We start from the raw sequence: 25,023 nt of genomic DNA, 5'->3' as shown, positions 1-25,023 counted from the left end.
TCCATCTCAAAAAAAAAAATATCAAAGGAAAGAGGGCCATGTGCCTGTCTGAGTTTGGCATCCTTCGGAAGCCCCGTCTTTTGTGTTCTGCCTCTGTCACCTCTTCCTGGTCTAGGCTTCCCCCGTGTTCCCTGCCTGCCCCTCGCCCACATCTGTTGCCTCTCTGGCTCCCTAGGTCCTGTGAGTGTGGGGCTGGGCAGGCAAGCCTTCCATGGGGAACCAGTTGCCTTTCTAGCAGACTCTTCATTTCTGGATCTTCCCATTAGCTTTCCTGCAATACTCTCTTTCTCTGTCTCACAGCCAACTTGGTGAACTTCCCCTTCAGAGCTCATCCTGATGTCACATTTTCCAGGAGGCCTTCTCTGGCCTGCCCCTTAATTATCCTTCCTGGTCGAAGGCAGACCTTTCTCCCTCTGCCTTTCCACCTCTGTGGCCCCAGCCCCTGCCTGGCCCAGAGTGCTAGGCAAGGGCCCCTCTGTTGAACAAATGGCCCCCCTCCTCCCCAGATCAGCCGCATCGAGTATATCCACTCCAAGAACTTCATCCACCGGGACGTCAAGCCCGACAACTTCCTCATGGGGCTGGGGAAGAAGGGCAACCTGGTTTACATCATCGACTTCGGCCTGGCCAAGAAGTACCGGGACGCCCGCACCCACCAGCACATTCCCTACCGGGAAAACAAGAACCTGACCGGCACGGCCCGCTACGCTTCCATCAACACGCACCTGGGCATTGGTGAGGGAGCCAGGCCTGGAGCAGTGTGCACCCGGGGCCACTGGCTAGGGCCCAGCTCTCTGGAGCCCTCTCACCCCCTACCCTGATGGAGGCCCCCAGGCTCTTTTCTAGTGAGAAAGTCCCCACCCCGTTTGCCCCCAAGCTCGTGCTTATTCCGTGTCCTTGCACAGTCGGGTCTTCCCCTTTGTAAGCCAAGCTATGTGTACCGGGCGCCTTCCCTGGCCCTGCTTCCTCCTCTGCCCTGTTGGTGCAGGCTGGAAGATACAGGCTCAGAGGTTTAACATGGGTTGCTTAAGGTCATGCAGCTTAGCTAATGCCAAAGCTGGACTTGACCCCGGCCCTGTCTGATGCTGAAGCTTGTGACCTCTCCATGGGGTGGGCCAGGCAAGGGGGCAATAGGTGCCCTCTCATAGTCATTGAATGATTAAGTGCCTGAGCTGGAAAAACTAGGCCCAAATTAAGTTGAGAAGGCCCTGCCTCAGGTTTCTTCTCTGTAGGAGGAGGATAATAGCAGTGCCTGTTTAAAATGCGTGCAGTGAGCAACATCCGATGTGGGGGCAGGAGGGTCCTGGTGCATTGTGAGGAGCATGACCCAGAGGATGAGTTAGGGGCCTGAGTGGACCCCTGTCCCTCACCTAGTCTTTGACTCTCTGTGCAGAGCAAAGCCGTCGAGATGACCTGGAGAGCCTGGGCTACGTGCTCATGTACTTCAACCTGGGCTCCCTGCCCTGGCAGGGGCTCAAAGCAGCCACCAAGCGCCAGAAGTATGAGCGGATCAGCGAGAAGAAGATGTCAACGCCCATCGAGGTCCTCTGCAAAGGCTATCCCTGTGAGTAGCCCAGTGGGAGGGGACATGCCTGGGGGCCCCTGAGGCACTGTCTAAGGGAAAGGTGAGGCCATACAAAGCCCACGCTGGGGCTAGGCGTGGTGGCTCACGCCTGCAGTCCTGGCACTTTGGGAGGCCAAGGCAGGTGGATCATGAGGTCAGGAGGTCGAGACCAGCCTGACTAACATGGTGAAACCCCGTCTCTACTAAAAGTACAACAATTAGCCCCACCTGTAATCCCAGCTACTCAGAAGGCTGAGGCAGGAGAATTGCTTGAACCCGGGAAGCGGAGGTTGCAGTGAGCCGAGATTGCACCATTGCGCTCCAGTCTGGGTGACAGAGCGAGACGTCATCTCAAAAACAACAACAACAAAGCCCACACTGGGCTGCCCCACAGCCCTTGGCACCTGAGCAGTAACCCCTGGCTCTTTGCCACTCCTTGGCACAGCCAGAAGGCCCGGTTTCCCTGTCCTGGCTGTTACACCTGTTGCTTCCCAGCCTAATTCCTGCCTCATCTCCCAAGGGCCCTCTCCCCAGTGTTTTTGAGGAGGAATTGGAAGTTTTCCTCTTCTTGCTTAGGTTGTGTTAGAAGGTCCCGTCAGGCTCTTGCAGTCCTTCGAATTTATGGCAACGATTGATCTGCGGGCCCCAGGGTGCTTGGCGAGGGCAGCGGAAGAGCTGTGGGCATGGATGGCTCCTGGATCCGGCTACCTGGCAGAGGCTCCTGGCCACTGTTCGCAGGTCTTCCCTTGCTCTGAAAGCGGCAGAGGCTCTGCTCACAGTCAGGCTAAGCTTTCATCACGGTAGAGTAGGGAAGGCCATGGTTCTGTTGCCTCCTTTTCTTGCCTCTCTCAGATTGGAAGTATCTAGGGACAGTGGGTGGCTAGGACAGTGCTGGCTGCAAGGGGTCTGGGAGCGTGGGCCTCACAGTGGCCTTCTCTATCCCCTGCAACACCCTCCAGCCGAATTCTCAACATACCTCAACTTCTGCCGCTCCCTGCGGTTTGACGACAAGCCGGACTACTCTTATCTACGTCAGCTCTTCCGCAACCTCTTCCACCGGCAGGGCTTCTCCTATGACTACGTCTTTGACTGGAACATGCTGAAATTCGTGAGTCACCTGGAGGCCAAGGCGGGCTTGGGGGACTGGATGGGGAAGGCCCTGACTCGGAGGGCCAGAGTGAGCCGGTGGCGGGTGGGGCTCCCGACAGACGGGAGGTATGAGCTGGACAGTGTGGTTGACCTCACTGGGGTCCCAGAGCCCTCCGGCCTCATCCATGCTGACAGCTTGTGCCACCATGGGCAGCAGGGCCCAGGCAGGGCGCTGTCTCCCGTCAGAACAAGGAGGATCTGGCTTCGCCTGGGGTCCCTCCTGGGTGCCCGCAGCAGGGCATGGGTGGTGCTGGCGGCGCCCCCTGCTGCCCTGATAGCTGCCTACACCGTCCTGCTGCTCCTGTTCTGCACATCCCAGGTGGCTACCTGCACCGTGGCCCCTCTGGCCAGCCTGGACCCAGTCATGGTGCTTGCTTTCTTCTTGGTCATGGGCCCCTGGGTCTGGCTAGGCAGTTGTTCTGTTTCCCTCTTTTAAGAGTCCCAGGGGTGGGGTTGGGTGGGGAGCAGCATTGGCCGGCCGTACCCAGAGCTCTGGAATCTGTGAAATTGTATGTCTTGTTTCACATCTCTTCTGGAAAAGGGGGCTTCCTCGAGCCAGGCTCAGCCCCGTGACAGCCCCATGACAGCGAAGGGACCTTTCTGTCCCCGCCCCTGTCCCTGTGCCGGGCCCACGTACTCACCCACGTACTGGTAAGGATCCTCTGAGGTCTGGCTTTTCCAAAGTTTGCCACTTGACCAGTGAGCGCAAGAGGCTGAGCCTCAGCTGTGCTTTTTGTCCCTTTCAGGTGCCCGGCTCCCCTGGGCACCCAGAGCCCCCCAGATAGGCCGGTGGAGGAGGTGGAGGAGCTGTCCCCCCAAAACTACTGGCCTGTGGTCTGGACTCCAGGGCCCTATTTCTGATGTCGCCAGGTGTGCCTGAGCCCATCGGGGCCAGGCCTGAGGAAGTGTTTCTTGGGAGGATGGGATAACCCCCTGTTCCCAAGAGATGGCAGCACAGTGGAGGCCATGGTGGAAAAGGCCCTGCCATGGGGTCCTTGAGGGCCAGGACAGCCTGAGGGAGGGATGGTGTCCACTGCCCACAAGGGGCCTGGTGGGAACGGGTCCCAGGACAGACTCATAGCCAGACCCCGTCAGCGGCCTCTGTGTTGAACCTGAACTCATTAAACACCTCCTCTTGCTTCATCCTGGTGTGCCTCTTTCATGGCAGGGCCCTCAGCCGCCCTGCTAGATGGTTAGGACCAAGGCTCTGTTCTCCTGGAAGCCAAGGTCGGCACATTGGTCTTGGGCTTCTCTTCTCTCTGGGTTTCTTGTTCACTAAGGAGTAACACAGAGGTCAGGCAGAGAATGGGGGTCTCGCAGGCTAGGGACCTCAGGGAGAGGCCTCTGTTGCCCTTTTCAGCAAGGCTGGAAATGGGATATGGGCAGGGGACATCTTCTCTGACTTCACCCTAGACCTTCTGGCTCCAAATGGGGCCCATGGCCTTGGGCACCTGGGACCAGCTCTTTCCACCACAGGGCATTGGGCACTGGGCACTTTCTCATCGAGATAGTCACTCCCAAGTCTGGTTCGTGATGGGCTTGGCCCTCCAGCTCAGCACAACTGCAAGAATGGATTTTGTATTCTCTAGACGGACACTGTCCAAGATGGTAGCCATTGGCCACATGCGACACATTTTTAATGAATTAAAATTAATCAAGACTGGAAATGTCGGCCAGGCCTGGTGGCTCATGCCTGTAATCCCAGCACTTTGGGAGGCCATAGAGGGTGGATCACTTGAGGTCAGGAGTTTAAGACCAGCCTGGCCAACATGGTGAAACCCATTTCTACTAAAAACACAAAAATTAGCTGGGCATGGTGGTGTGTTCCTGTAATCCCAGCTGCTTGGGAGGCTGAGGCAGGAGAATCGCTTGAACCCAGGAGGCAGAGATTGGAGTGAGCCGAGATCATGCCACTGCCCTCCAGTGGCCACCACATCCGGCAAGGCAGACGGGACCATTTCCTTCATCCAGAACGTTCTGTGGACATCACTGCTCTAGGTTCCTCCCTTATGGAGTCTTACAAGACTGTCTAGCGAGCAAGATCTCTTTTCCAGCCAGGCCAGGAGCACCTCTCCACCCACTGCTGCTGGTCTGACCGCCTTCCTGGAGTCCCTCTTGAGGCAGGCCCTGGAGTTAGAAGCTGGGCAGAGGCACCCACAGCCTTCTCCTTTGCCAATCTCTGACTCATTGCCACGGCCACTGTAGTGAGCTGAACCACCTCCAGCAGTCCCCTGGCAGAAGCACCTGGAAAACGTGCAATGGGAACCTTCACCCTGAGGCCAGGCCCTTCCCATGCTACCCAACAGTAGACAGGACACCCTGTGTTGTTGGCTGCACCGGGGTGCTGGGATCTGTGGATCCCTGGAGCCTGGAAGCCACTCCCAGCACATACAGCCACTGTGTTCCGAGGTCCAGCCAGCCGGCCGGGAAGGAATTCAACACAGCCAAGGGCAGAGGTCCATATGATGACGGGTGGATGCTCGTGTGACTTTGCTGACCTTTTATGTTTTCTATGGGCAATAAAGGCCAAGAGAGCTCCCTGCTGTGTGTTTCTTGCGTCCTTTGGGTTGGATGGGACCATGGAGAGTCGCCCACTTCTTGCCTCCGGGCTGGCAATGGCCTGAGCCTGCTGGGCTCACAAAGGGCAGGGGCTCCAGCCCTCTGCTTGGCTGCTGGCTGCAGGGCTCCACACCTTGGAGCGAGTCACTCAGCCTCTGTATCCCAAGCATGGAAATGAGATTGACCTGCCTCGCAGGGTTGATGTGACTCTGCCCGCAGAAGGTTCGGCACGGAGGTGCCACAGCTCGTGTTCCTCCCCAGGCTTTGCTGTGGCTCTGGCTGAGTCACTGTTGGCCAGCCTGCAACCGAGTGGGAGTCCAGGGTGAGGACCGGAGGTCAGGAGTTAGAGCCCCAGTGGTCCCAGGCCTGCCTGAGAGGCTTCTGGGTGGGAGGATGGGAAGATGCATCTTCTAGAGTGTTCTAAGGCAAGGCTCTGAACAGTGACCTCTTGGGGTGCAGAGAGCAGAGTGGGACTAGGTTGCAGAGGCCTGGGTTCAGACCCTAGCTCTGCCCTGAGCTGTGCAACCCCGGGCAGGTCACAAGGCCTCTCTGGGCCTTGGTGCCTCACTAAGATTCAGGGATCATTCTGGTCCTAGCCACTACTACCTGGAGTTGCTTAAAGACAGGGCCTGCCCCCACCTCTTGGCCAGTCTCCTGGGAGAGACATGGGTTGCAGGAACCACACCCTGTGCCCATGAGCAGGCCCCCAACTCAGCCCAGAGCTCTCTCCTCCACAGATGCGGCCCCCTTCCTGCCAGCCCCCTGCCCTTCCCTGTGGACGGCCCCAGGATGAACTAGGTAACGCAGTCGGGCGCTGCCCCCACATATGCTCTTCTCTGGCCCCTTCTCACTTCCTCCTGCACCAGGGGCGGCAGTGGCTGGACAGCAGGGCACCTAGGGGCTTAGGGTACCCCTTCTGCTCCAGCTTTGCCTGCTGGGCCTCTTCTTCCTCCGTGGGGAGTGTGGCCCCATTTTCTTCTCCAGCTCCCCTTGAGCTTCTGTCCCAAGGCAGGCGGTGTCTGTGTGGGTTCCCAGGGCCTCCTGGCTGTGGCCTCCACTGCACCTGCCAGAAGCTATTGCCAGGTCCCGGCAGGGGGAAGGACAGCTCCCTGATGAGAAGAGCCCCTGGCTAGGTACCGGGAGAGCTGGTCTGAGTCCTAGCCCAGCCTTCCACTAGTTTTGTGACTCTGGGCCTGTTCTTTTCCCCCTCTGGACACCCCTAGCCAGTTTGCTAGAGGCCTCTAAACAGCTTCCCTGCTCGGTTTGGCAACCTTGAGTAGTTAAGGGCTCTTGGTACACAGAGGGGGGCCAGGGCAGGCCCAGCCCCAGGTCAGGAGAGCCACGAGATGCTCTTGATCATCCTGGGCGCATTAGTTGTCCTTTCTCTGGCTCCATCCCAGGAGAGCAGGGCAGACTGACCTCCCTCTGCCCCCAGACCCCTGCTTTCTCCTTCCTCCGGTGGTTGTGTGGCTTCGTGTCTCTGTGCTGTGTGATTGTGGGTCATGGCTTCCCGCGCTTGTCAGGGAGGCTGGAGCAGAAGGTTTCTGAGATATCCACCTGGCCTCCCTCCCCTGCTGTGCCCTGCAGGGCTGCTGGGCCCAGAGCACCCTGGCCTCTGGGGCTGACCGGTGTCTTTTCTTGCATCCCTGCAGGGTGCAGCCCGGAACCCCGAGGACGTGGACCGGGAGCGGCGAGAACACGAGCGCGAGGAGAGGATGGGGCAGCTACGGGGGTCCGCGACCCGAGCCCTGCCCCCTGGCCCACCCACAGGGGCCACTGCCAACCGGCTCCGCAGTGCCGCCGAGCCCGTGGCTTCCACGCCAGCCTCCCGCATCCAGCCGGCTGGTGAGCAGGGACTCAGGCAGTGGGCTGGGTTCAGGGTGGGTGGGGGGCTCTGTTTGTGCCTACTCTGAGGGTGGCTTCCCACTCTCCCTCCAGGCAATACTTCTCCCAGAGCGATCTCGCGGGTCGACCGGGAGAGGAAGGTGAGTATGAGGCTGCACAGGGGTGCGCCCGCCAACGTCTCCTCCTCAGACCTCACTGGGCGGCAAGAGGTCTCCCGGATCCCAGCCTCACAGGTGAGCTGCCCCCCTGCCAGTCTCTCTGGGCCTCAGAACTGAGTTAGAGACCCCCCAGTGGGAGGTCAGGCCGTGGCTCTGTTCTTCCCTCCCCATCGACGCTGCTTGCCTTGGAGTGAACCCGTTCTGTTGAGCCGGGACTTGGCCTCATTTAATCCTCTGAGGTCTGATGAGCCCTCTTGAGCAAAGTCATTCACCAAGGCTCAGGGCAGTAACTCCCTGGCAAGTGGCACAGCTGGGCTCCAGTCCTCGCTGCCAGGGGCCCAGCCAGGGTGGGCAGCAGGGGCTCAGAGATGAGGTGTTGCTGCTCCCTGACATCAGGGAGCCCCCAGGAGCCCCCGTGAGCATTGGCAAGAGCATGGGCTGTAGGGGCGGTGAGGTCCCATCCTCTTTGGGGCTATGTTTGGATGGGGACACTTGGGAAGGGGGAATCTGTAGTTGCCCAGGGCAGGTGGCCTGGCAGAGGTGGGTGGGAGCCCTGCCTTCGTCCTCCTGCCTGTGGGCGAGGAGGGAGTCCTGCGAGAGAACCCTCCTTGGCCATCTACTTAGGTAGCAGGTTTGCCTCCCTGGGCAACGTTCTTAGCTACAGACAGGGACATCTTAGAGTCACTGGAATCACACAGGCCTTCCCTCAGCTTGAGGGGCTGCCTGGAGGTGGGGGTGGGGGTACACCTCCTCAGTGGGGAGAGACTTGCCAAATCTCCATCGCCAGCGGCTAAGGGACTTGACTTGAAGCTTGTCCCTTCCTCTCTCTCCCTCCCCACCCTCAAAAGACAAGTGTGCCATTTGACCATCTCGGGAAGTGAGGAGAGCCCCCATTGGACCAGTGTTTGCTTAGGTGAGTCCATGACTGCTGCAGATGCAGCCAGCCCAGCCGACCTAGAAGCTCCCAGGGCCCCAGAAAGAGACCAATGTGTTGTGCAGGGGTGGGTGGCAGTGGCAGTGGCAGATGGTACCAGGCGCCCCAGAACTCTAAGGGGCCTCAAGTAGTTTAAAACCTCGGAGGCTGCCTGACTTGGGGCCAAGGGTTTCTATGCTCAGGCCTGACCCCTCATGGATTAGTTTCTGCTGGAAAAACTTTTTCTGCCCTCGGCCAGGTCTCTATCTCCTTCTGCCTTAACATATTTTGGAAGGTTGGTTCCCAGCAGAGACGGGGCCATGGGCTCACACTCTGACCTCTCCCACGGCATTAGCCCTGTCTCGGCCTCTGGGCTGTTACGCAAGTTAATTCCTGCACAAGACTCACAACAGGGCTGTGGAGGAAGCAAAGGAGCCCTTTTTAGGCCTCTGTAGTAGGACTGAGAGAGGCCCTCTGGCCAGCGTGAGCCTGCTGGTTCTTCCCGGACTGCACCAGGCCTTGAGGCGGGGTATGGAAACGCCCCACTCTGGGGCCTGGCTTGGGGAAGGGGAGGCGGCAGGGGTTCTTTGGGCTTCTCGAGGGTATAATCTGAGCTCTCTGGGGAACGTGTGTCCATTTGTAGGCAGTAGTCCGAACGTCAGGGGACTCGACTTTACACTGGGACAATCTGTGTGTGGTCTGTTTTGTAGAAATTCATCCACACAGAGAGTGGAGGCATGAACAGGGCTGGCCTTCCTCGGATCTCAGGCCCAGGAACCAAGCTGTCCATGGCGGGCTGGGCAGATATTTGGGGGTGGGGTGGGGGGATGCTCACCAGGAGGGCAGAGAAGGGAGAGAATCCGTTTCTGTCACATGAAGATGGATCTCCTAGCGTGCTGGGCCTTGAGCCAGGCTCTGGGGCCCAGAGGGAGATAGACCAAGGGACGAGAAGACAGGAGTTTGGGGGGCCAAGTGCAGTGGCTCGCACCTGTAATCCCAGCACTTTGGGAGGCCCAGACAGGTGGGTCACTTGAGGTCAGGAGTTCGAGACCAGCCTGGCCAACATGGTGAAAACCCATCTCTACTAAAAACACAACAATTAGCCAGGTGTGGTGGCGCACACCTGTCATCTCAGCTACTCGGGATGCTGAGACAGGAGAATTGCTTGAATCTGGGAGGTGGAGGTTGCAGTGAGCTGAGATCGTGCCACTGCATTCCAGCCTGGGGGACAGAACGAGACTCCATCTCAAAAAAAAAAAAAAAAATAGCCAGAGACAGTTGTGCACCTCACCTGTCTTCTCCCTTCTCCCTTCTAGTGTCTTCACTGTATTTTCTTTAAAAAAAAAAAAAAAAAAAAAAAAAAGATGGCAAAAATAAACCACTCAAAAGAACAACAAAAAAACCCAGCACAAAACCGACGATGGAGTTTGTTTCTTTGATTTCTTTGCCAATGGCAAGAAGATGAGATGCCCTCAGCACTGAGGATTCTTGCCCCCTTGTGGTGCCCGCTGCCCCCAACCTTCAGGCTGCCAGATGCTCCCCTGACAACACCAGGCTACAGGAGCCAGACGCCAGGGCCTGCCCGGCCTCCTGTTCCTGCCCCCACCCACCACCTGCCTGGAGAGGAACGGGTCGGGTCCGTGTCGGAGAAGTGACAGGTCCCAGAGCCAAAGCCGGCCCTCGAGCATCATCAGGGAGTGGTGTAGTCAGTTGAAGGCAGTTCCCACCGAGTTTCCCGAGCCTCAGAATCCAGGAGATACGCACAGCCCCACCCACTCTGAGATGACAGTGGCCGACTTCCCGTGCTGGGCTTTTCCATTGTCCCCCTGGCCTCCAGGCTCCTCCTCTGCCTCTCCGTGGAGTGGGTGGGGAGGTGGCGGGGGCCGGCGTCCCTTGTGTGTGTGTGTGTGTGTGGATGTATTGACCTGTGTTTCCCAAGACAGCAGGTGCCACGGCCCGCCCCGCCTGCCAGCCCGAATTCCCGTTCTCCTGTGTCTACTAACAAGGACATGGGGGTGGGCGGTGACCTCCGCATCCCTCAGAGCTCAGAGGGTCCTCGCTGCCACCGGTCCCCCCCAGCCCATCATCAGCCGGTGGCAGCTCCATCTTCCATTCCTGGTTTTAGGGCAGAATCCATGGAGACTGCTTCCAGAAGGCATCTGGCTCTGAGTTATAAATTACTTCCCTGGTCCTGACAGTCACCTGGGGTCCCCCCTCTCCCTGGTTCCACCTTTCTGAGGAGGAGCCTGGAGTCAGGGCTGGGTTTTGGATTAACCCATCCTTCCTAGTTAACACCTTTTTGTTTTTATTTTATTTTATTTTTGTTTGTTTTCTCCATGTGTGTGTTTTCCTAATTTATTTACCTCTGTTTCCCCTTTTTCCTTTTTTTTTTTTAATTAAAGAGCAAAGCTTTTTATTACTTTGTAATTTAAAAAACTGAAAAAAAAAATACTGAAGAACTTTGGGGGGAATTTTGTACTTTTTTCCTGTGTAAATATTGGACTTTTTTGAGCTTTATTGTGGTTGTTAATTTGAAGTAATAAAGTAGAAAAGATAAAGTGATGCAGGCAGCCCTTTGTCCACCTCTGTGTCCTTAGGGCCTCTCCCTGCAGACCCGGAGGTGGGTCTTGCTGGGATCAGCAGGAGTCAGTGAGGAACAAGCCCTCACCCTGGAGGCAGGTGTGGCTGGGGCCACTTTCAGAACACCCGGGCTGTGGTTGGGATGTCCGGGGGCTTTGAAAACACGAGTGCACACAGGTGCCACGCCACAGGTGCCACGCGGGGGTCTTGTAAAGAGGGCTGGGGTGGGGCTGAGAGCTTCCCCCTGCACACTCCAGGTGTGCTGATGGCCTGGGACCCCTCTTTGAGAAGCAAGGCCCTAAACGCTCTTCACACATGATTTTATCCACACAAGTATCCTGAGTTAGGTCCTGCCTTCGGACAAGAAACTGGTCCTGCTGTAAAATATCTTGCCCACAGTCACAGCTCTGGTGGCAGAGGCAAGACGAGCCCAGGTCATCTCGCTGTGGGGGTTGTGGGGGTGCTCTGACCCTCTCCACTGCTGACCCTGGGGCTCCATGAAGGAGAGTGCTGGAGCGAGCTCTGATAGTGACTCTGGATGAGGTCATTCAGTCAAGCCTTGGTCTCACCAGCTTGGAAAAGAATCTGTCCGTCTGCATTTACCCAACACAGTTTACTTCCTTTCGTCAACCCAAGAGCCATTATTGCCACAGTCTCAACCCAGAGGCAAGAGCGAAGCTGTCTGGCTGATAGGTCTGCCTGGGAAGCGGGTGGAGGGCCCTGGGAGGTTCCCCTCGGGCGTTTTGAAATCCTGGACGTAGCTCAAGGCCCCTTCCAGTGCTGGCCGTCAAGACCCAGTGACCCACAGGCTCACGGCCTGGTGGAGGGTTTCCTGCTGTGTGAGGCCCAAGTAAAGGTGGGTCCCCTTTACAGGCATCAGGTATCAAGTGTGTTACCAAAGCCAGGAAATGCCAGTAGGCCCTGGAATGGCAGGTGGTAAGCAGAGCCTGGGCCTTGGGGCTGGGTGGCAGCCGGGAGTCAGTGGTCAGTTGGTCAGCCTGCGAAGAGCCATTTTGTTCACCCGCACTTGGTTGAATGAGGTGCTGGGGGAATGCAGCAGAGAGTTGCCCTGCCTCCCCGGACTTTAGGACCTTCTGGGATGGACAACGTGACATCAGACAGCGAGTGGAAGTTACCAACTAGAGGCCCTGAGAGAAAATAATAAGGAGCTGATCTTTGTCTTTTACAGTGAAAAGTATAGTTTTTTTTTTTTTTTTTTTTTGAGACACGATCTTGCTCTGTCACCCAGGCTGGACTGCAGTGGTGTAGTCATGGCTCACTGCAGCCTCAACTTCCCAGGCTCAAGGGATCCTCCTGCCTCAGCCTCCCTAACAGCTGGGACCACAGGTGCGTGCCACCATGCCTGGCTAACTTTTGTATTTTTTGTAGAGATTAGATCTCACTATGTTGCCCAGGCTGGTCTTGAACTCCTGGGCTCAAGCAATCCTCCCACCTCAGTCTCTGAAAGTGCTGGATTTACAGGCATGAGCCATTGTGCCCACCCTATTTAATCAATTTTAATAATAAGCTAGTGCTTCTCCCCGTCCTCTTTTGGTTTATTTTTTGGATATGAAGGTGTTTACATACACGAAAGTCAAGCTGTCTAAAAAGCTATAATCTGAGAATCGCTCCCGCCCCTGCTGCTCTGCCCCATTTCTACCCATCATGCTTCTTCCTGCATTCCTTTCTTAGAGAGCTAATGTTTGGGAGTGGGCAGTGACTGACAGCCTCTAAGGAAGTGACATTAATGCGTCAACCATACAGTTTAAGTACACCAAATAATCCCAAGGAAATTTTGCCCCTACCAGAGGGGGCAAACAGGCACCTGGTGAGTCATTTTCATTCATGCCACAAAAAACACTTGCTAACTGGGCTTGTGTGGGCACCAGGGTGCCAGCTACTAGGCTGGAGGTGGTGCAGGCGTGGAGGGTTGGGAGCACAGGATTGGCATCCTGGGGGCTTCGGGCACATCTCAGTTTCCTCCTCTGTAATGTGGAGGTGATGATGCCTGTTTCTTTTTTTTTTTTTTTTTGAGACAGAGTCTCGCACTGTTGCCCAGGCTGGAGTGCAGTGGCGCGATCTCGGCTCACTGCAAGCTCTGCCTCCTGGTTTTACGCCGTTCTCCTGCCTCAGCCTCCCGAGTAGCTGGGACTACAGGCGCCCCCAACCACGCCCGGCTAATTTTTTGTATTTTTAGTAGAGACGGGGTTTCACCGTGTTAGCCAGGATGGTCTCAATCTCCTGACGTCGTGATCCGCCCTCCTCAGCCTCCTGAAGTGCAGGAGCCACCGCGCTCGGCTGATGATGCCTGTTTCTGAGGGTTGCCAGAATTCAGTGAGACCTCAGATGAACACAAGGGCTAAGCTCACTGAGGGTTCACCTGTGCCAGGCCATTTCCAACCCTTTGCTCCCAAAAAGACTGCGAGGTTAACGTATTATGTTCCTTATATTATTTTATTTATTTTTTGAGATGGAGTTTCGCTCTTGTTGCCCGGACTGGAGTGCAATGGCACGATCTTGGCTCACTGCAACCTCTGCCTCCCAGATTCAAGTGATTCTCCTGTCTCAACCTCCTGAGTAGCTGGGATTACAGGCATGCGCCACCACGCCAGGCTAATTTTGTATTTTTAGTAGAGACGGGGTTTCTCCATGTTGGTCAGGCTGGTCTCGAACCCCTGACCTCAGGTGGTCCACCCGCCTCAGCCTCCCAAAGTGCTGGGATTACAGGCGTGAGCCACCGTGCCCAGCCATATGATCCCTATTTTATAGATGAGGACCCTGAGGCACAGAAAAGATGCCCTGGCTTGACAGCCCATGCTGCTAACATTGACTCCACAGTCCCAGGTGTCTCCTATGCGCTCTGTTGGGATAACTCCTTGTTTCAAACATGAAGTGTGAATCTTCCTTCCAGGGACTCATGGCCTAGTCAGGGGAAGGACTCAGAGTAGCAAGTGGTTCACCCCAATCCAGAATCCAGTGTGAGAGGCCTAGTGTGAACTCAGGACAAAGGAGGGTGGGAATGTGTCTGGTATCATCAAGGAAAGTGTTTCAAAGGTACTCGGCCTGAGCCTTGAGATGTGAGTGGGATTTTGCTAGGGAAAGTCATTCTCAGCAGAGGCAACAGCATGTGCAAAGGCCCAGAGGTAAGAACTAGCATGAGATACTCAGGGAGGTCCAAACAGGGAGTGGGAGGGAGACAAGTCACAGTGGCTGAGGCTGGAGAAGTCTGATCCTGCAGAAGCAGGCTTGCATCCAGAAAGCTCTCCCACTCCCTAGCTGCAAGCAGCTCGGCCTTCTTGAGCCCTGATTTCCTAATCTGTAACATGGGGAGAATTGTCTGCACAGAAGCTGTTATGCCCCCTTAGCCTGACCCCTTCCGGGCCCACTCGCCTGACTTCCATCAGGCAGCACCTCCTGGACCTTGGGGAGCTGCTGCTGGGGGAGGGGCACGATGGAAGTTAACTTGGGGAATGTGAATCTGGCAACAGTGGGCAGGGAGATTGGAGAACAGAGAAAGGAGGCAGGAAGAAGGCTTAGGGAGCTGAGGTCACGACCCAGGCACGAGGTGTCCAGGAGGCCAGGATGACTGAACTGCTTCAGAACAAGATCTGTTCTTTTTTTTTTTTTTTTTTTTTGAGACGGAGTCTCGCTCTGTTACCCAGGCTGGAATGCGGTGGCAAGATCCTGGCTCACTGCAGCCTCCGTCTCCCAAGGTCAAGCAATTCTCTCAAGTAGCTGGGATTACAGGCGCACGCCACCATGCCTAGCTAATTTTTGTATTTTTAGTAGAGACGTGGTTTCACCATGTTGGCCAGGCTGGTCTCGAACTCCTGAACTTGTGATCCACCCACCTTGGCCTCCCAAAGTGCTGGGATTACAGGCAGGAGCCACTGCGCCCAGCCGGTCTGTTCTTCGCAGAATGAGAGACAGGGAGAAATCGAGAGGCTCTGGGGCTGCCAGCCTGAGGTCCTGGGACCACGAGCGTGGCAGGATCACTGATGGGAAGCTAGCTTGGGTAGGGGAGGGGCATATTCTCAGCCCCAAGCCAAGGAGGGGCAGCCAGCAAGAGAGGTGCTCAGCCAGAGGAGTGGGGCATCGGGAGGCGGCTGGTCAGCTCAAAGCAACAGGGTAGTGGGAAAGGCAAGGCTGGCAAAAAGGGGCCCTGCCTGGCCATTTCCCCCAATTACCCTCTTTTCAAAATTGAATTACAGGGCCAGGCACGGTGGCTCACGCCTTGCTATTCCCAGCACTTTGGGAGGCTGAGGCAGGTGGATCACCTAAGGTTAGGAATTGAAGACCAGCCTGGCCAACATGGTGAAACTCCGTCTCTACTGAAAATACAAAAATTAGCCGGGTATGGTGGTGCATGCCTGTAATCCCAGCTACTTGGGAGGCTGAGACAGGAGAATAGCTTGAACCCGGGAGGCAGAGGTTGCAGTGAGCCAAGATTGTGCCATTGTACTCCAGCCTGGGCGACAAGAGTGAGACTCTGTCTCAAAAAAAAAAAAAAAAGAATTATAGACCAGGTGTAGTGGGTCATACCTGCAGCAATTTGGGAGACTGAGGTGGGAGAATAACTTGAACCCAGGAGTTCAAGGCCAGCCTAGGCATCATAGTGAGCCTCCATCTCTATTTTCAAAAATAAAAATTAAAAAATTGAATTGTAATTTATGCACAGAAAAATGCACACATCTTGAGCGTACATTTTCCTTTTTCCCTTTTTTTTTTTTTTCGAGACGGAGTCTTGCTCTGTTGCCCAGGCTGGAGTGGCGATCTCGGCTCACTGCAACCTCCAATTCTCCTACCTCAGCCTCCCGAGTAGCTAGGACTACAGGCGCACACCACCACGACCAGCTAATTTTTTATTTTTAGTAGAGATGAGGTTTCACCATGTTGGCCAGGCTGGTCTCGAACTCCTGACCTCAGGCAATCCACCTGCCTCAGTCTCCCAAAGTGCTGGGATTACAGGCATGAGCCACCACACGTGGCCTGGAGTGTACGTTTTTCTACTCCCGTGTAGTCACTGCCTGGATGAAGATGTAGGTGCTTGTTAATATTCCAGCACATCTCCTCATGCCCCTTCCCTTCCACACCCCGCTCCCCCATACACACACAGGTATCCACTCCTCTAAGTTCTATCACAGGTTATGTGCGGAGTGAGAAGGGAGGCTTGGAGCTCAAGAGAGGAAGAGGAAGGCCTGAGCTGGGACACTCTCACAGGCTCGGCTGGTGGGAGGAGTTTGTTGTGAGGTCGAAGAGGCCTACAAGTGTTTTGGAGGCCACACAACTCTTGAGCTGGGGGTGTCCAAGAGTAGACAGCAAAAGATTCTGAAAAGGAAGGAGGGGAGGGACCAGGGAGACTTTGACCTGGGACAGAAGAAGGGGCTGGGTTTCCTCTGCACTTGGTCTCGTCACCTCCCCTCTGTTTTTTATCTCCTTCAAAAATACAAGCTCCGGCCGGGCGTGGTGGCTTCTGCCTGTAATCCCAGTACTTTGGGAGCCTGAGGCAGGTGGATCACGAGGTCAGGAGATCGAGACCATCCTCGCCAACATGGTGAAACCCCATCTTTACTAAAAATACAAAAATTAGCTGGTCATGGTGGTGAGTGCCTGTAATCCCAGCTACTCAGGAGGCTGTGGCAGGAGAATCGCTTGAGCCTGGGAGGTGGAGATTGCAGTGAGCTGAGATCGCACCACTGCACTCCAGCCTGGCAACAGAGCGATACTCCGTCTCAAAAAATAAATAAATAAATAAATAAATAAATAAATAAATAAATAAATAAATAAATAAATAAATAAAAAAAAATACAAGCTCCTGAAGTCACTGGCCTGCTCCTAGGGGGTAGCATCCCCTCTCCATTCACTGCCCGCTTCCTACCCTTGGTGCCCCCAACCCAGGGTTTCCTAAGGGAGAATGGATCAGGCAGACCCCTGAAGCAGCTCCAATGGAAGCCCCTTTAGTGCAGCATTATTTTTATTTATTTATTTGAGATAGGGTCTTGCTCTGCTGCCCAGGCTGGAGTGCAGTGACAGGATCATGGCTCACTATAGCCTCCACCTCCCAGGCTCCAGTGATCCTTCTACTAGCTAGGGCCACAGGCATGCACCACCATGCCTGGATAATTTTTCCTTTTTTTTTTTTTTTTTTTTTTTTGGTAGAGACAGGGTTCTCTCTATGTTGCCCAGGCTGGTCTCAAACTCCTGGGCTCAACCCATCCTCCAGCCTCAGCCTTCTGAAGTGTTTGGATTACAGGCATGAGCCACTGCGCTTGGTGAGCAATGCAAAGTGTTATAGCAAAGTGTAATATTCTCTCTCTCCCGTCCTCTCCTCCCTCCTCTCATCTCTGCTTTATCTCAGAAACAAATGTGGAAACAGTTATGGCTAAGAATGCTCAGTCCCCATGGCCTCTTTCCCAGAGCCTACAGCACAAGCGCCCACAGGAACACAGCTGGTCATTGGAGAAGTCCACACATTCCAAGCTCTGACCTCACTCTGCCCAATTACCAGACATCCATAATTTGTTCTCAAAGCAGCCTTCTCCAGGGTCTGCCTATTTCCCGCCTGCATGTGGGTCAGGGAGGGAGAAATGCCCAGGTGCAGGATAAAGGTTGCCATGAAGCCATCTTTTTCTCCTTCTCCTCCCTCTGTCCTCCTCTTCTTTCACCCTAGCCTTGGGCACCATCAGCAGCTCTCTATCCTTTCAAGTGGCCCATGTGAAGTGGTGTCCCGTAGCCTACTGAGGTTCAGGAAGGTAAACATCCAGGGTTTGACTTCACCAAGGTTGCCGGTGCAGGAAGGGCTGATGGGATAAGCAGAGGGTTCAGCCCTGAAGCTGTGGGAGGAGCACTGCCCCTTTAAGAAGGCAAACCTCACAGCTGTAATCCTAGCACTTTGGGAGGCCGTGGCGGGCAGATTACCTGAGGTCAGGAGTTAGAGGCCAGCCTGGTCAACATGGTGAAACCCCGTCTCTACTAAAAATACAAAAATTAGGCGGGGCGTGGTGGCACGCGACTGTAGTTCCAGCTACTTGGAAGGCTGAGACAGGAGAATTGTTTGAACCCAGGAGGCGGAGGTTGCAGTCAGCTGAGATTACGCCACTGAACTCCAGCCTGGGTGACAGAGCAAGACTCCATCTCAAAAACAAACAAAAGAAAGGCCCACCTGGGGCAAAGGATGCCTACAGATAGTAACCTGGGCTCCTCCACGGCCCTTGAAGAATGTCTTCTCAAGTAATTATGCCTCCCAAGGCCTTTCATCCCAGCATCTTGAAAGCACGTAGTGTAATTAACTTTGAAGTCACCCCATCCAGGTTTACCAAGGGCAGGCCTGAGACCTGATGAGTCACTGCAGCTCTGCCACTCAGGCCTCTTGGTTCCTCCTCTCCCCTTTTCCTCCCTCTTGTTGCAGCTTCCCTGAGAAAACCCAGGACCTGGCTGGGGGCGGTGGCTCATGCCTGTAATCCCAGCACTTTGGGAGGCTGTGGTGGGCAGATCATGAGGTCATGAGTTTGAGACCAGCCTGGCCAACACAGTGAATCCCTGTCTCTACTAAAAATATAAAAATTAGCTGGGCATGGTGGCTTGCGTCTGTAGTCCCAGCTACTTGGGAGGCTGAGGCAAGAGAATCGCTTGAACCCGGGAGGCGGAAGTTGCAGTGAGCCGAGATCGTGTCATTGCACTCTAGCCTGGGCGACAAAGAGAGACTCCATCTCAACAAAAAAAAAAAAAGAAAAGAAAAGAAAAGGAAAACCCAGGACCCAGCCTCCCCAGCTCCCTGCATGCCCCTGACCCAAAGGTGGACCTCCCTTTCCTGATGGCATGTCCCGGACAGGTGACTACATCCGGGGATTTTGTAAAGAATCTGAAACATGTTCCTGGTGATTCCAGGAAAACTGATAGGAAATCCTTCTCTTTAGCCTGTTTTTGTTCGCTTGTTTGTTGGCTACGTAAGTTTGAAGTGGGACTCATCTCACCGAGGATGGAACCACAGGTCACATGTGCAACTGAGAGAGACAGAGAAAGGAAGCTTCTTCTCTCTTGTGTCTCCTACTCAGGATCCTTACACAGCAATCTGTGAATCACCACCAGCTGCATCCCTGATTCACTCACACACACACCCCAGGTAGCGCACCCAATCGGAATGGCCTTGTTCTGCTTGCGGATGGCCATTGATATCCTGAATGTCACCACCCCAACAAGAAGGGCTGCATGAAGTTAGAAGCATTTTCGGTTGCTGGCTGATTTCCACCAAGGGGGGGCTGGCATAGGTTCCCGGGTTCATTTCATAAACAGGCTGCCCAGGTGTGACCTTGGTCAAGTAACATTGCCTCTCTGTGCCTCAGTTTCCTCATCTGCCAGGTGGCACTCACAAGATCTTGGTTGACATTGTCTGCCATGTAATGAATGCTTAATGAACAGCAGCGGTGATGAAGATGATGAAGGACAGTCATGCCTGCCCCTGCGTGTCAGGTTCTGGGAACAAAAAGATGATTAAGATCCAGTCCCTTTTGCCCTCTGTTTGTGTCAGCACCCGTTCTCCTGACTTCCAGAAATTTCCTGTACGTTGAAAATCACACACAAGGCCAGGCCCAGTGGCTCACACCTGTAATCCCAGCACTTTGGGAGGCCAAGGCTGGTGGATCAGGAGTTCAAGACTAGTCTGACCAATATAGTGAAACCCTGTCTCTACTAAAAATACAAAAATTAGCCAGGCGTGGTGGCAGGCATGTGTAGTCCCAGCTACTCGGGAAGCTGAGGCAGGAGAATAGCTTGAACCCAGGAGGCAGAGGTTGCGGTGAGCTGAGATCGTGCCACTGCACTCCAGCCTGGGCAACGGAGCAAGACTCCGTCTCAAAAAAATAAAAATAAAAATAAATAGATAAATAAATAAAATCACACACAAATATTTGCATTAAGGGCTGGGCACGGTGGCTCATCCCTGTAATCCCAGCACTTTGGGAGGCTGGGGCAGGCAGATCACTTGAAGTCAGGAGTTTGAGACTAGCTTGGCCAACATGGTGAAACCTGTCTTTACTAAAAAAAAAAATTAGCCGGCTGAGTGCAGTGGTTCACGCCTGTAATCCCAGCACTTTGGGAGGTCGAGTTGGGCAGATCACAAGGTCAGGAATTCGAGACCAGCCTGACCAATACGGAGAAACCCTGTCTCTACTAAAAATACAAAACTTAGCTGGGCGTGGTGGCACGTGCCTGTAATCCCATCTACTCAGGAGGCTGAGGCAGGAAAATTGCTTGAACCCGGGAGGCGGAAGTTGCAGTGAGCTGAGATCCCACCACTGCACTCCAGCCTGGGCGACAGAGCGAGACTTCATCTCAAAAAAAAAAAAAAAAAAAAACTTAGCCAGGCGTGGTGGCGCACACCTGTAGTCCCAGCTACCCGGGAGGCAGAGGCGGGAGAATTTCTTGAACCTGGGAGGCGGAGGTTGCAGTGAACCGAGATCGTGCCATTGCACTCTAGCCTGGACAACAGAGTGAGACTCTGTCTCAAAAAAAAAAAAAAAAAAAGATGGAGTCTCACTCTGTTGTCCAGGCTGGAGTGCAATGGCGCGATCTCGGTTCACTGCAACCTCCGCCTCCCAGGTTCAAGAAATTCTCCCGCCTCAGCCTCCCGGGTAGCTGGGATTACAGGTGCCTGCCACCATGCCCAGCTAATTTTTGTATTTTTAGTAGAGACGAGTTTTACCATGTTGGTCAGGACGGTCTCGATCTCTTGACCTTGTGATCTGCCTGCCTCGGCCTCCCAAAGTGCTGGGATTACAGGTGTGAGCCACCGCGCCCCGCCGAGACTCCGTCTTAAAAAAAAAAAAATTGCATTAATGAGGCATCCAGTATGCATTACCCTGCATGATGTATTTTTTTTCCCACTTGATGACAGGGAGAATGAAAGTTTTATCAGGGACCTGAAGGAAGGGTAGGAATTAACTAGGAGAAGGAAAGGGATGGAGACAGCAGTGAGAAAGGGTGTGTTTTAGGTGATGGGAACAGCAGCATCAAGGCTGTGATACTAGACACAACGTGGCTGCTGGAAATACAATCATTGGTGACAGTGTGAGGGGCAGATTTGCTTAAAAACTGGCCTACTGGCCAGACACAGTGGCTCATGCCTCTAATCTTAGCACTTTGAGAGGCCAAAGCAGGAGGTTCACTTGAGGCCAGGAGTTTGAAACCAGCCTAGTCAACATAGCGAGACCCTGTCTCTACAAAAAAAAAAAAAAAGAAAAAAATTAGCTGGGCCTGGTGGTATGTACCTGTAGTCTCAGATACTTAGGAGGCCAAGGCAGGAGGATTATTTGCACCCACGAGTTCAAGGTTTCAGTAAGCCATGATCATGCCACTGAACTCCAGCCTGGGCGACAGAGAGAGAGACAGAGAGAGACCCCGTTTCAAAGAAAACAAAAAATCAACAACAACAAAAACAGAACTGACCTATTGGGCCTGTTTACATTTTTACTTGTAAACAGCAATTTCAGATTTCGGCTGGGAGCGGTGGCTCAAAGCTGTAATCCCAGCACTTTGAGAGGCCGAGGTGGGCAGATCACGAAGTAAGGAGTTTGAGACCAACCTGGCCAACATGGTGAAACCCCATCTCTACTAAAAATACAAAGATTAGCCTGGTGTGGTGGCTCGTACCTGTAATCCCAGCTACTCAGGAGGCTGAGGCAGGAGAATCAGTTGAGGAAGGGAGGCAGAGGTTGCAATGACCTGAGATCATGCCATTGCACTCCAGCCTGGGCAACAGAGTGAGAGTCCATCTCAAAAAAAATTAAATAAACAGCCATTTCAAAAAGGACCTTCTTACTCTGCTTATTATTGTAGATATTAGAGGAAACACTTATTGAGTGCTTAGGATGTGCTAGGCCCTGTGCTACCAGCCTTACTTATGTTATTTTGTTTGACCCCCACATCAGCTCTGACAGGATGGTCCTGTTCATACCCCCATTTTACAGATGAAGACATTGGAGGGATGGGTGCGGTAGCTCACGCCTGTAATCCTAGCACTTTGGGAGGCCAAGGCGGGCGGATCACGAGGTCAGGAGTTCGAGACCATCCTGGCCAACATGGTGAAACCCGTCTCTACTAAAAATACAAAAATTAGCCGGGAGTGGTGGTGGGCGCCTGTAATCCCAGCTATTTGGGAGGCTGAGGTAAGAGAATCGCTTGAAACCGAAAGGCGGAGGTTGCAGTGAGCTAAGATCGTGCCACTGCACTCCAGCCTGGGCGAAAAGACCGAAACTCTGTCTCAAAAAAAAAAAAAAAAGAAAGAAAAGAAAAGAAATTGGGGCTTACTGAGGCTTACAAGACTTGCCCAGAATCCCACAGCCTGTCAGCGGTGGAGGCAGTTGACGACTGCACAGGCTAATGGCCTCCAAAGAGCCACCCAAAGAGCTGATGGCTCTGTCCTAGGTCCCTCCATCTCTGCTCTGGGTGAGGTCACATCTCAGCCCTGTCCCTGATCTTCCTTCTGGATGACCCTTGGAGAGCCACTTAAAATCCCAGAGAGGCAGAACATCTGAGTTTTTTTCCCCAGCATTCTTTCCCAGTTTTTCTGGTCATGGCACCCCATTTTTCTTTAGGTACTCATGCCTCCTTTTCAGTACATTTGGTTCTGAAGGGGCTGACTCCACCCACTGGCTCCAGGGTGGGCCTGTGATCCAGGCCTGGCCAATTGATGCCCTGCATTTCCTGGCTACAATGATTGGCTCAGAGATGGGACCGTGACTCAGGCTGGGCCAATCAGAGGTGACTGTGGGACATATCTTGGAATTCTTGGCAAAGAGGTGCTCTCTCTGCCATTGGGGGGGAAAAGGCCACATGGGAATGGGGCCAACACACACACACACACACACACACACACACACACACACACACACACACACACACAGAGCAAGAGACGAAGAGAAATAGCATCCCAATGACACTATGTGAGGCCTCAAATCCAGCTCTGCTTTGAACTCCTTAAGTGAACCCATATATTCCCCTTTTTTAGTTCGTTATTTTATTTTATTTTACTTTTTATTTATTTATTTATTTTTTGAAACGGAGTCTTGCTCTGTCTCCCAGGCTGGAGTGCAGTGGCGCGATCTCAGCTCACTGCAAGCTCCGCCTCCCGGGTTCACGCCATTCCCCTGCCTCAGCCTCCCGAGTAGCTGGGACTACAGGCGCCCGCCACCACGCCCGGCTAATTTTTTTTTTCTTGTATTTTTGGTAGAGACGGGGTTTCACCGTGTTAGCCAGGACGGTCTCCATCTCCTGACCTCATGATCCGCCCGCCTCAGCCTCCCAAAGTGCTGGGATTACAGGCGTGAGCCACCTCGCCCGGCCATTTTATTTTTGAGACAGAGTTTTGCTCTTGTTGCCCAGGCTGCAGTGCAATGACGTGATCTCGGCTCACTGCAACCTCCGCCTCCCGGGTTCAAGCGATTCTCCTGCCTCAGCCTCCCGAATAGCTGGGATTACAGTCATGCGCCACTACACTTGGCTAATTTTGTATTTTTAGTAGAGATGGAGTTTCACTGTGTTGGCCAGGCTGGTCTCGAACTCCTGACCTCAGGTGATCTGCCCGCCTCGGCCTCCCAAAGTGCTGGGATTACAGGTGTGAGCCTCAAATAAGATTTTTTTTTTCCTGAAAACATAATATGCTTTTTGAAACACTTTTTGGAAAATACAGAGAAGCAAAAACGAAAATAAAAATAAAAGAAGAAGATAGCCCAATGTTCATAATCTTGCCACTGAGAACAATCCACTATTGGCATTTTGTTCTATTTCCTTCCAATCTTTTCTATTATTATTATTTTTTAAGACCAGTTAAGTGAAACACCGGGAGTGGAGAAGGAACAAAGCCAACCTTTCTTTCTTTTCTTTTTCTTTTTTGAGACGGAGTTTCACTCTCGTTGCCCAGGTTGGAGTGAAGTGGCGTGATCTCAGCTCATTGCAATCTCTGCCTCCCGGGTTCAAGCGATTCTCCTGCCTCAGCCTCCCAAGTAGCTGGGATTACAGGCATGCGCCACTATGCCCAGCTTGGTGTTTCACCAAGGGGTTTCACCACATTGGCCAGGATGGTCTTGATCTCTTGAACTCATGATCTGCCCGCCTCAGCCTCCCAAAGTGCTGGGATTACAGGCGTGAGCCACCGTGCCTGGCATGGTTCCTTCTTGATCCCCACCTCCCTCTCTATCCTCCAAATTCTGTATTAATTAGTTTCTCCCTAACAAAAAATTGGAAATAACCTGAAAGTCATTGAAGAATGGTTAAGTAAATTATATAGATCCATGCCACGAATGGCATATTGTATAGATATTAATGTAGTCTCTTGACACATTCCTAATCATTTCCATATTGAGTGAAAAAGGCAGTTATAAACTTATATGATAGCCTTTCTGAATGCTGTAAAAAAATGCTTAGAAGAAAGATTGGCTTTGGCTGGGTGTGGTGGCTCATGCCTGTAATCCCAACACTTTGGGAGGCGGAGGCGGGTGGATCACTTGAGGTCAGGAATTCGAGACCAGCCTGACCAACATGGTGAAACCCTGTCTCTACTAAAAATACAAAAATTAGCTGGGTGTTGTGGTGCGTGCCTGTAGTCCCAGCTACTCGGGAGGCTGAGGCAGGAGAATTGCTTGAATCCAGGAGGTGGAGGTGGAGGTTGCAGTGAGCAGAGATCGTGCCACTGCACTCCAGCCTGGCGACAGAGTAAGACTCTGTTTCAAATAAATAAATAAATAAATATAGGCCAGGAGCGGTGGCTCACGCCTGTAATCCCAACACTTTGGGAGGCTGAGGCGGGCAGATCACGAGGTCAGAGATCGAGACCACGGTGAAACCCCGTGTCTACTAAAAATACAAAAAATTAGGCGGGCACGGGGGCCGGCGCCTGTAGTCCCAGCTACTCCAGAGGCTGAGGCAGGAGAATGGCATGAACCCGGGAGGTGGAGCTCGCAGTAAGCCGAGATCATGCCACTGCACTCCAGCCTGGGCGACAGAGCGAGACTCCGTCTCAAAAAAAAAAAGAAGGAACCAAAAGGTGATATCTGATTTGGTCCTTGAAGGGAGAGTAGGAGTAGCTGTTTGCTGAGTTGAGTTCAAAGGGGTGGAGCTGGTCATTGAGAAAAGCATTCTTTCTTCATTAGCCTGTGGGCAGGGGGAAAGGTGAGGCTGGGGGCCTGGAAACCATTATAATTGTCCAGAAGTTAAGTCAGACTGAACCAGGGCAGTGGAGGGGAAAGCGGACACATGTAGGT

At 53.6% G+C, this 25,023-nt stretch overlaps 1 protein-coding gene across 18 annotated transcripts in view; it reads left to right on the top strand.

Annotated features, from left to right (window-relative positions):
* CSNK1E (casein kinase 1 epsilon) overlaps positions 1 to 10,750 on the top strand; it is a 46,224-nt gene extending 35,474 nt beyond the window's left edge. For 3 of the 18 annotated variants that reach the window (XM_055374634.2, XM_063704861.1, XM_063704860.1), the window contains exons 5-12: positions 507 to 735; positions 1,394 to 1,564; positions 2,524 to 2,672; positions 6,010 to 6,070; positions 6,925 to 7,117; positions 7,211 to 7,350; positions 8,124 to 8,188; positions 9,505 to 10,750. In XM_055374634.2, the coding sequence (XP_055230609.1) occupies positions 507 to 735; positions 1,394 to 1,564; positions 2,524 to 2,672; positions 6,010 to 6,070; positions 6,925 to 7,117; positions 7,211 to 7,350; positions 8,124 to 8,140 (960 nt within the window). In that variant the 3' untranslated portion in view covers positions 8,141 to 8,188; positions 9,505 to 10,750. The other 15 variants (XM_019018269.3, XM_055374636.2, XM_055374635.2 and 12 more) reach the window with 7 other exon arrangements.
* The last annotated feature ends 14,273 nt before the right edge of the window (positions 10,751 to 25,023 follow it).

The sequence above is a fragment of the Gorilla gorilla genome, chromosome 23 (genome assembly GCF_029281585.2).
Source record: "Gorilla gorilla gorilla isolate KB3781 chromosome 23, NHGRI_mGorGor1-v2.1_pri, whole genome shotgun sequence".
NCBI classification, from domain to species: domain Eukaryota; kingdom Metazoa; phylum Chordata; class Mammalia; order Primates; family Hominidae; genus Gorilla; species Gorilla gorilla.
The sequence above is the reverse complement of the archived record's forward strand: the minus strand, read 5'-3'. Positions and strand labels throughout refer to the sequence as shown.